The sequence below is a fragment of the Onychostruthus taczanowskii genome, unplaced genomic scaffold (genome assembly GCF_017590055.1).
Source record: "Onychostruthus taczanowskii isolate IOZ18803 unplaced genomic scaffold, ASM1759005v1 scaffold86, whole genome shotgun sequence".
In the NCBI taxonomy this organism is placed as follows: domain Eukaryota; kingdom Metazoa; phylum Chordata; class Aves; order Passeriformes; family Passeridae; genus Onychostruthus; species Onychostruthus taczanowskii.
In genome coordinates, this window is record NW_024506552.1 from 2,876,881 (window position 1) to 2,888,168 (window position 11,288).

Here is an 11,288-nt window from a genome sequence, read left to right on the forward strand (position 1 = left end):
AGACTTCACTGCCTGAACAAGAGCACCACTGCTGTGCCTGTAGTGCCCAGGGCACAGACAGCTGGGATGCTGCTTTGTCAGCTCCTGCAGCTTTCCACCACATCACTTCATTGTCCTGGGCTGTGTTCAGCTGTACCAGTGGAGGGCCAAGGCTGTCCCCGGGCTCCAAAAACTGAAATGGTGCCAGGAAAGAAACCCACAGGCTCCCCAAGCCAATGCTTCATTTACCTTTACACCAATCAAACACTGTATAATGAGGAAGATACTTGAGGTTCAGTCTTACCAAAAAACTGAAATGGGAAGAAGTACTCCCACGTTCTTTGTATGAAGCACAGAGACTCCAAACCACGTGGGTCGGCATTTTGGATTTGGTGATACGACAGCATTGCTAACATTGCTCTCCACCACCACAAAAACATAATTTTTAGGAACAAGTGACGTTAAAAATAGAGTAAGAGAAAGATTTGGACATTTGTAATTGCATTTGTAATTTGCATTGTAAATTAAACTAGGCTTTTCATAAAAGTTTAATTTATGAAAAGAAAATAAAGAAAACTTTTAAAGGAGGTTAATTTGTCATCACAGTTAATAGCTTTACTGAGTGTCCCAAGCTCAGACAATATTGCAATCATAGTGAAGAGCTTTCCTGCTCAATTACAATTTGGAGATGTATGTGCATTACCAAGAATAATAATGCTTTTTCACACAACTATGTCAGAGCTGTTCATAAACACCAATTCCCTCAGCTTTCACTTGCTCTGCTTCTGAGGTTTATGATTACCATCACACATTTTAGGCCACATTTTTCTAGGACTTCCTCACAAATTTGAACAATGTGCTTTATATTGTATTTGGATAAGAAAGTGCAAAACATCTGACATCTTATATGTGGGAGCTGAGACACATAGAATAATTCCCAACTAAAGTACTGGCACCTTCTGACATTCAGTATTACACTTCATCTCTCCTTTCCCCAGCGAAAAACATAAAAATATTATTCCTTGACCGGTGTTGACTTCAAGAAACACTAAATTATTTTACCCAGTATTGATGAGGTCTATGACATCAGGTCTGGCTCATGCTTTAGTTGAAACTTTTCTTCTGTTTCTGTGTTAACTGTAAAAAAGTAGTAGTGAATGAAAAAAGTGGAACTTCCCCACCAATTTTGTTACTGTTGTACTTAAGTAAAAATTCATAAAAACATGAAAAGCATTCATTATCTCTTTAAACTAATAATAACAAATAAAAGCATATTCACAGCAATCTGATTCTGTGAAAATTACCACTTCCACTGCAATGTAAAGCACCTTAGGATCTTAGAGCACTCTAGTTCTTAATGAATGGAAATAAAATTGGCATTAGTAGACTGTTTCTCTCTCAACTAGATACAGATTTCTGCATTGTTCTATTTCAGTCTCTCCAAAATAAATTTCAACCCTAGCTAATTTTCAAAGTACAGTATCATACAGGAAAGCAGTATGATATGTTTTCTAAAAAAATCATGTTGGCTAAAGCATTCATCATCTTTTGATACAGTTTTATTCATTGCAAGGATGCTTGGAGGTAAATCAAAGGAATCTCATGTCTGTGTAGCACTGTCCATATGACCCAGAGCCTGGTTCTGTTCTTTTTACAGACAATATGATGTTGGAAGGAAATTGGTTTCCCCTGAAGTTGTTTGGAAGGTTTGGTGCGAGAGTAATTCATCACTACAAAGCCAGGCTGTTTCACCACATGACCATTTTATACCTTCCAGCCTAGTTCTGAAGTGATTTTTGCCACTGCGTGTCTTTTCACAAAAACGTTTCTGTAGTTACAGTGTCTGAAGCCAGTTTTGGATGACAAATTCATAACTCTGCTTTTCTGTCTCTTCCAAACCATCACAGTGAAGGCCCACAGCTGATTCTCTTCCACATGACAGTATCAGAAATGAGTGTCGTTCTCTTGCACCATCTTGCTTCAACAATCCCATTGAGTTTTGGCATGATAAAGATATCTGATGTTCCAGCCTTCAAAACTATGAGCTTAAAATCTGCAGCTCCGCTCTGCTGAGCTAACATTTGTGACTAACATTTGCCTTCTTCCTGTCTAACTGCTGCAACAGGGTCAGTCTATACTCCAAGAGAGACTGACTTAAAACCCTTGGAGTGAACCTGTAACTCAGCCTGTAACATTCATTCTGGTTGAGAATGTTCTCTTGCCTTAGAGTTCAATGCCATGACAGGGGGAATGAAGCAATGGAGCCTGGAAAGGGAATTTCCATGAAAAAGGCAGGAGAAGAACAGGAGCACAGAGATTTGCTGCTTTCTCTTTTGAGGCAATGTAAGCAGGATTAGGGAATAAGCCAAAGTTGAGAGTCTCAAGATGAAAAGTGCTGATGCACAGCAGCTGCCATCCCAGGGCTGCTGGCTGCCAGACACATCAGCAAACCCTTCCTGGGACCACCTGACACAAAGGCAGCACCCCAGCAAACTACAGAGCCCCTGGGTGACCTTGGAGCCACGGCAGAGACAGCTGTGGCCCTGCAGGGCCCTGCTGACAGGCTGGGGTGAGGCAAAGGCAGCATTTACAGGAGCAGAGCACACAGCAACAGCAACAGCCCAACTCTCAGGTCAGTCCAGTATTTCTGATTCACCAAGACCATGTGCAAAAACACGTGGGGGATACAAAACCTACAGCTCCCTTACATATATCTATGGACCAGAAAACACTTCTTCACAAAAAGGGTTGTCAAGGCCTGGCAGAGGCTGCCCAGGGCAGTGCTGGAGTCACTGAGGCTGAGGCATTTAAAAGGTGTGTAGATGTGGCACTTGCATGTTTAGTGGTGAGCTTGGCAGTACTGGGGCAACATTTTGACTTGATGCTTTTAGAAGGCTTTTCCAAACTAAATGATTCTGTGATTCTTATCTGAAAAGGGTACAGTTCAAGTATATTCTTGGACAATAGGAAAGTTGGATGTTCTCCAGAGTTTAAGTGCTAGAAGAACACCAATGCTCCACTCCCTTGCCCCCAGCACAGTGTATCCAGGCCCATATGGCATTCAGAGTTCCTGATGATGGCAATCACTCACTTGCATCAATTGTGGAAACTACAGCACTGAATAACTGGATGCATCACTCAGGATATGAAGTCACTCAGAGCCTATGTATAGGCATGACTCACCTAAGTTATTGGTGAATTTGCAGAACTCCTTTGTCAAATTATTTAAATAGTATTTTTTGCTGCTAAGTATTTTTCACATGATGCAGCATGATATTACTATAAATGAAGAAATGTACCAGGAACCAATAAAAGACCTTTTCTTGGTTTTGATTGACCTGACTTTAAAAACAGATGCAACTTTGTTCAGCACTACTTAAAAATATTTCTTGATAGTAACTGAAGACACTTACCTCCTAGAGATACTTCTATATGGCTTGGTTCAGCTGGCTCTTAAATGTAAAAAAAAAAGACAGTCAAATGAATATGAATATAGTTTCAACAAGATGAGTCAGATTAGGGAAATTAAGTTTTCCCTCAAAAAAGCACCTAATTTTTCTTAAACAATCAGACTCCGATCTCTTTGACTGAGATAAATTTGTGCAGCTTTCTATAGTCTGCAACAAAATAGAAAATATCCCCAAACATTTATTACATTCAACTATGTAACACTTTCTCTTCTAAGGATGATTCACTGTGGCAGAGATATCACCAAGTCCCAGAACAACATCATGTCCATTTGCACAGGATCCACCACATTTGGAACAGCTTAAAGAAAGAGCCACCACTTCTCCCAAGCACTGTCTTTGATGGCAAGTATGTGTACTTGGGGCAGAGTGGGGAGGTGCACAACAGAGGACAAGAAGGATGCTTTAATTCCATGCTGAGTTTGCTACTGTGTCTGCAGGGATTGTAGATGAACATGCTCTGGGAAAACCATTTTAACACTGCAGATGTTAAGGACCAACAGACTACAGCAAGCTCACAAACCACCAGCAGCTGATCTCCTCCCTCCCACACCTCCACATGGAAACAGAGGAACCAGCAGTTTCCTTTACAATAATTTTCATCATAGAAGTGTCCCTTACTCTTAAAATGTTTATCAGATGTTTTCTCTTAGTTTCCCAGCTTCTTTGTGTAATGATTCATTCAGTCAATTGCACAAGCTTTCCCCACACTACACCAACTTAGCATACACATTTTTAAAAGGTATACAAACATTTAAAAGCTGTATTGGATCAAAGCTAAGTTGCCCAACGATTGGGCAGGAAAATTAACATTTCCTTTCCTTAACATTAACTAAAGGAAATTAACATTTCCTTTAGTTAATTCACAGCCCAAAGCTAGTTCTCTGCACAGACTAAGGCAGGTGATGTGTGTGCATTCCCAGATGCAGTCTAGCAGGGGTTACAGAGCTTGGCAGCAGGCAGAAACTCCACCCAGACCCCTCTGCCAGCGATGCAGGCAAACTTCACTTGGCTGTGCATGCAGACATGCACACATTTGAGTTAAGCAGACATTAATAAATGGATGCTGAATTGCCTTTACACATTGCCCCCACTAATCCTTCTTTCCAGCTCACTCATCATCTGTAAAAATCAAATCAAGGAACACACCAATGACACAGCTTGAAGAAAGTAGAGGCACTTTCCACTAATGTTTAACAGCTATTAAAGTTATTTAAAGTTTAACAGTTATTGAAGTTAACAGCTATTCATTTCTCAAAATGAAATGGCTCATCATGAGCACCCTATATCTAGGACATGACTGTAAGGATATCTGCCAGTGAGATGCAGAAGTGCACACCCCACCCCTCCTGCAAGGACACGTGTCACACTGCATCACCTGGTAGTACTGCTGTGCTAGTGGCTGCTGCTGGTGCTTCTGCTTCAGCTTCTTCTAGCAGCTCTAAGATTAAACATGATAATTGTTTTACTTCACAATGAAAATGGTTCACATGCAATACAAGAAAAATGTTTGAATCTGCAAATACTGAAACTTCTCACATGAAAAGGCACCAACACTGTGACTGAGATACAGTTCAATCTTATCTGTTACAAGAAAAACATTCCCAGTCTTGCCTTCAAGCAGCAAAACTTTTAAGTTTCCACATGTTCTTTAGATGAAGAATAAATAATAATACTTATGAGCAGTTGGCTCAGAGCCTTTCAATCGTTCACCTTGGTATCCATCAGTATAAGATCATTTTGATGACAATTAGTGGACACAGATAATGCCCACACCTCATGTGGTCCATGGCCAATCTGCTCCCCCAGTCCCAATACACATTGACAACTTATGCTGAACTGACAACAGCTCAATGGATTTTTTCTTTTCTGCCTGAATTCCCTGGAAATACTATTACACATTTACTTGCCTGGAAGGCTCTCCCTTGCAGAGAGACCTCTCTGCCACCTCAGAAGTGCACCTAGGTCTGTGAGCAGGTCAGTGGGAGTCACTGGCTACAGTATCCTGCTGAGGACATCTCCTGCTTGCAGGGCATGGACCTCAGCTTGGGAGCTGGAATACACTGGTGGCTGAATGTATTTGAACAAACAATGGGTTCTAAGGCTCCAGCTGGGTAAGGCCAGTTTGTGACAGGCTATTTGGCCTCTGAATTTCTAATCTGACGTTGGTTCATAAAGAAAACAACACAAGGGACACTGTAGTGACAGTCTTTGTGGTTTGTTTTTTCTCCTAAATTACATCTAGCAACCAGGTCGCAATTATTTTAGCAACCAAAATACTAACTATACCTCTCCCTCCCACTACCCCAAACAATTTAATTGTGAGGGCCAAATTGGCCACGGCACTTCAGCTAACTACAGTCTGCCTCTCTAAAAAGTTATAGTTTCAGCAGAATGCAGAATTTTTCACTGGAACACAGTTGTGCAGCTACTGGAAAGCTCTTGCTTACTAACTGCTACTGTGATGAATTTAAACCTACAACACAGCAGCTCTCATGTAAGTGTGCTGCTCAATCAGGATCCTAAATTTCTTTGGGACTCTGCAGCTGAAAAATACAAAATCAGAGTCTTGCATTTTCATATCAAGTCAATGCTAATCTTATGCTGTTTAAATGTAAATGTCTCCCCCTGCCCTCAAGTTAACTGTACATCCATGTTTAGTCAGGAAATCTTAATAAGAAATACACAGGCAAGAGTTATATATAGACCTTAACAACTTGGGGCCTCTGCCACTAAGACACAATGTAGAAAATGAATTTTGGTAGGTTATAAAAATGCATTTGTCATCAGTGTCTCATAAATACTTACGATTGTTAATCACAAGTCCTGGAAACGGTCTGGAAAAAAAATAAAAATGACTGATTCTAAAATGCACTGCATGGTGTTTCCTCCCAATGTAACCTCCCCACACCTTCTATAACAGAGGTCATGCTAAAAAATGAAAAGAAAGGCCAGTAAAACAGAAGGAGTGCTCTTGGGCACTTTGGTTTTTCAAAACTAGCATTTTGAAAAGTAACATGTATGGGAAGACCTAAACCCTTCCCTTGGTCACTGCTACTTAGCAAGGAATCACCTCTCCTTCAGGATTCAACTCAAAACCACATCAAAGTCCTTTTTTAGGTTAGAATATGTCATGATTAAATGTTGAGAGTTCAGACCCCTTAGTAAAATCTAAGAACTTCTCTCTCTAAGGATAAACTGAAGCTTCTAAACTCCTGTGAAGTCATCTGTGATTTGAGAAGTTACAGAAATGGATCAATTTTATATTTTCAACTCCCCTTTAGAATGATTCCAAAGTTTGATCTGTTTTGCTTCAATGCATACAAATTAACACTGGATATGTGTGTGTGTGTCTATGGAGATATACACATACAAATGAAACTCCCTTATACTACAATTGGACAATAGTGTATTTTAAAATATTGCATAGTAACCAATGAGCTCTGGACTTGTTTCAAAACTTGATATTATGACTGGGAGAGCAAGGCCCAGAAAACTATAGGACTTTTTAGCTATTATGATTAGATTTGAACTCAAAAGACAGCTTTCTGTAATATGCAGTATTAGTAATATGCCTTTTGTCATATTAAATTGGACATGTCCTCCTTCATTCATGCCAGGAACATCTGGGCTTCATTTGACCGGATATATTGTTATCCAGAAAGAGCCAACACCTCTTTAAAGATGCACTACAACTTCTACTCTCTCACATTTATTCCAGCTATGGGACTGTACTCACAATCTAATTAATGGCAACTACATACCTAATGACAGTGAACTTGATAGACTCTGCTGAATCCAAAATCTTCCTCATTGAGCTGAGTTCCAGATAACTGGGTGCTTTAAATGTCACACCTGGAGGCATTCCATCCACCAACACACAGCCAGGGTTGTTAGTGATTTTTCTGTATGGAACTTTCACAGGAAAATTCATACCAGTGGCTTCACCTAAGTGAGAGAGGTCATGTTTATTTTCAAACCCACAGTATTTATGATTACACTGACAAAAAAGTCCTCAGATGATTAAAAAAAAATTCAAACCGTGCTTTCTATCAGATCTCAAACTATCAAGCTTCACTTGACAATGAAACAATTACAGTGTTAGAAATGAGGCTCTGGATTACACTCATGAACATTACTACGAGAGCATCAGTCACATCTCCAAGTCTGACAGTTCAGCACATGAAGAACACAGACTCTGCTCTTAGAGAACAGTACAGAACAGGATATTAAAGGAGACAGCTACATGAGGGAAAACAGCATTTCCTGCAATGCTATGAAAAGAAATTCAATGAAGCCCAAGTGAAGGAATTTCAGATAAGGAAACCAAAGTCATTGCTTCTATAAAATGCAAAGTAAAAAAAACCCAAACAAAACTATACACAGCAAAAGGGTTAAACTGCATTTTTAAAATTACTCTAATCCCAAGTATTAAGAGGTCAGGATTATGAAGCCCTGAGAAGAACCATGGACTGCCAGCAAAATAAATACTTCATCCATGTTGACATAGGAAAAAGGAAAAGGGAAGGGGAACCATGAAGCAATCTATAGTCTTAGGACTTTGTTTAAAACACCAAACTGTCTACATCACTTAGAAAAGATTCTTTTTGGAGTCAAAGCACAACATCCATATACAATTCTCAAATTTGTTCATTTTAATGACCATAGATGTAATTCACTGTGTGTGAATATTCATTCAGTAACTGCACTGTGAACAACATTAATTGCACTCACACCTATATAAAAATGGGGAGTAAGAAGCAATTACCAAATTTCTGGCTAAAAAGATCATTTACTTGCTCTCTCAATTGTCTGGCATTTTCTGCTTTTGGCAGTCGCTCACTTTCATCATCTGGAAGAAATTGTTAGAACAGCATGAGAATTAAGCACAAATTTCCACCCCTGAAGCTTGTTTATCCCTACATGTTTACTCAAAGCAGGTATACCCAAGAGCTTCTAAACAGGCACTGTCTTTGTTCCTCATTTTAGTAGTAACACTGAATAGTAGAAATACACACAAATAGATGGTTGCTAAGAAATTACAGAATCCTAAAAAATGGTTTGGTTTGGAAGAGACCTTAAAGTCTCCATTTCTAAACCCCTGCCATGGGCAGGGACACCTTCCACTAGACCAGGTTGCTCCAAGCCCCAATCAACCTGGCCCTGAACACTACCAGGGATGAATCTAGAAATGTCTAGAGATGATTTTCTAAAGTAATTTAAACCAACAGATTGTATTTGACTTTCTTATGGAACACAGAATGGTATGTGAAGGTAAAAGCAAAGTGATCATTCAGTAGATGGCTACAGCATGCAGCAAAAATAAGCAGTAATTGGTATTAAGACAAAGCAGTTCAGCCTGCATGGTCATTCAATTCAGTTCAAGTACTGACATCTGCAAGTTGCCAAGAACTGCAAGTCAATATTTAATTTACTGCATCATAAAAATGTGGATACTTCTTAACAGGTGGTTGGACTAAGAATATTCTACAGATGTCACTGATGAGATATTAATGAGTGTTAGATAATATTTAACATCTCAGCCAAACCAAAAGGTAACTTGGGTTCTTTCTTGACTGTACTTGTATTTCAGCAAACCAGCCTGACTGTAGGAAAGTATCAAACTAAGCAGATATCATGAAGAATAGAAGCACAAGTATTATGATGTGAAACCAGACAGTATACACACCTTTTACGGTTACTTTAACAATGTTTAGGTCTTCAACATCTTCAGATGCTTTCACTGTGTTTTTTGTGGTCCTTGCTGTATTGGCTTTACTGGAGGAATTATTTTTTCCTAAGAGGATTAATTTAGAAAACATTTATAGAGAGGTCAAAATCTTCAGTTTCATCTATAAAGAAAATATTGCAAAACAACAAATATTGGCAAAGTTTTCAAAGAGGACCTAGTTTCAGTTTCAAAATGGAAGCATTTATTCCATGACCTACCTACCTGACATAATTTTCTACTGGCTATCTGCACTCCTGTCTCTGGTGCCTGTGTCATTTAGATGATCTACAAACTAGGAGCAAATAATTTATCTCTAGACCCAAACAAATCCTGTGAATCCTACATTGCTGGCTACATTTTGATAGAATGTAGTAAAGAATACATTAGAGGCACAATTATTTGTGAATAACCTAAAAGAATTAATACTCCCTTGTGAGAGCTATATTTTAACTGTAACTGGTAAGTGCTTTTCCCATCTTGAAAACAGACAAACAAACCAAGCAACTGCAATGTAGAATAAATATTTCAGGAATTTATTAGCACCACGCTGCTCTCATAATTAATATTTAACCCTTGAAATAAACTGTTATTTGGGAAGTGAAGCAGCTGCAAAACTCACCTTGCGGGCTTCTATCAGACCTTCCTTTGATAGCTGCCTCAAGCACCTCAGGCCTGAAAACAGATTGAACATTTTACATACAATAATAAAATTATAACATCAACATTAAAGAAAATCCCATTTTCTAAAAATGGTAACTAAGTGATATCCTCTCAGCCAAACAGTCAGTCAAGAATGCAATGACTGAGAAGCTCCATAACTTCCCAGAATCACAGAATCTTAGACTGGTTTGGGTTGGAAGGAGCCTAAAACCTTACCCCTGCCACGAGCAGGGACATCATCTACTACATCAGGTTGCTCAAAACCCCATCCAACCTGGCCTTGAACACTTCCAGGGATGGGGCAGCCACAGCTGCTCTGGGCAACACCCTCCCAGTGAAAATTTCTTCCAAACATCTAATTTTACCCTGCTCTCTGTCCCCCCCTTGTTCTATCACTATCTGTCCTTGTAATTTCTCTTGCCACTGTTTCTGCACTGGCACAGGAATATCTAAACCTGTTCTAGACAAAAGAAAGAGAATTCTTACAGCTGTCATTAAAATAATCTCCACTCCTCAGCTCCCAATACACAACCAGCAAGCTTTATGAGTAGCCCATAAGTGCTCCTTGCAGTAGGAATTAAACCAATGATGTGATAATTGTGATGGATTAAGAAATATGGACTTGCTCTTCCTCTCACAGCAGTCCAAGAGTCTGTCAGAACAAAGAGATTATTGTATCTTGTTCCACTGGCACAAGAGCTTTCCCATCATTTCCTCAATAAAAATATTGCAGTGTGTATTTTATAGAGTAATTTAGCAACTTGGCAACACAATTTCATTTTTTGGTCTACATTTCAATTCTCATAGAACAGATTATTAAAAACATATGGGAGCCTTACTTTTTAATAATAAATTTTATTTTGGGTCTATTTCTCAGGATTTTCTCTAGCCTTGGAATCCCAAAAGTCGTAGGCTGGCGGAAGGGCACCCCCTCAGGCAGTCCTTCCACATGGAAATCCTCTGGGTAGGAATCAAACAGTGCATATGGCACCTTCACTGGCCCACTGCGTCCCAGAGCTTCCCCTGAAATGCAACAGAGCAAATAAGGACCCGTTAGGCAACTGGTGTGTACAGAAATAGCATACCCCTGCTGGAAATGGAATAGAGTAGCTGGCACATGCATAATCAATTTACCAGCAGGCTTTGTCTTCTTTGGTTACAGCTATGAGTATGCAGGAAGAAAATTAACAATGCAAACATGACTTTCTGTTGCAGTAAATCTCACCATAATTTGCTGAAACTCAGTAATTTGCAACCAGCTCATGCCACTGGCTTGGTCTGCATGCATGACTATTCTATCTGCACACCCCTTTTGTCTTAGCTTGCAAATGCAAGATGTGGTGGGGGTGTGCATTCCATCACCCTCTGTCAGAGCTGGGGCAGTTCTCTGCTGTCCATTGGGCAGTTTTCTTTATCTCTCCCACAGCCAATCCTCCCTCCAGGAGATCTCT

General features: G+C 39.6%; 1 protein-coding gene across 1 annotated transcript in view; it reads right to left on the bottom strand.

Annotated features, from left to right (window-relative positions):
• Positions 1-11,288, bottom strand: part of GTF2I (general transcription factor IIi) — a 77,875-nt gene that overhangs the window by 1,480 nt on the left and 65,107 nt on the right. The window contains exons 36-44 of the mRNA XM_041424982.1: positions 10,677-10,860; positions 9,797-9,849; positions 9,136-9,243; positions 8,215-8,298; positions 7,211-7,394; positions 6,255-6,283; positions 4,825-4,887; positions 3,393-3,431; positions 1,042-1,116 (exon numbers count right to left, since the gene is read on the bottom strand). Of these exons, the coding sequence (XP_041280916.1) occupies positions 1,058-1,116; positions 3,393-3,431; positions 4,825-4,887; positions 6,255-6,283; positions 7,211-7,394; positions 8,215-8,298; positions 9,136-9,243; positions 9,797-9,849; positions 10,677-10,860 (803 nt within the window). The 3' untranslated portion in view covers positions 1,042-1,057. The remainder of the gene's footprint in view (positions 1-1,041; positions 1,117-3,392; positions 3,432-4,824; positions 4,888-6,254; positions 6,284-7,210; positions 7,395-8,214; positions 8,299-9,135; positions 9,244-9,796; positions 9,850-10,676; positions 10,861-11,288) is intronic.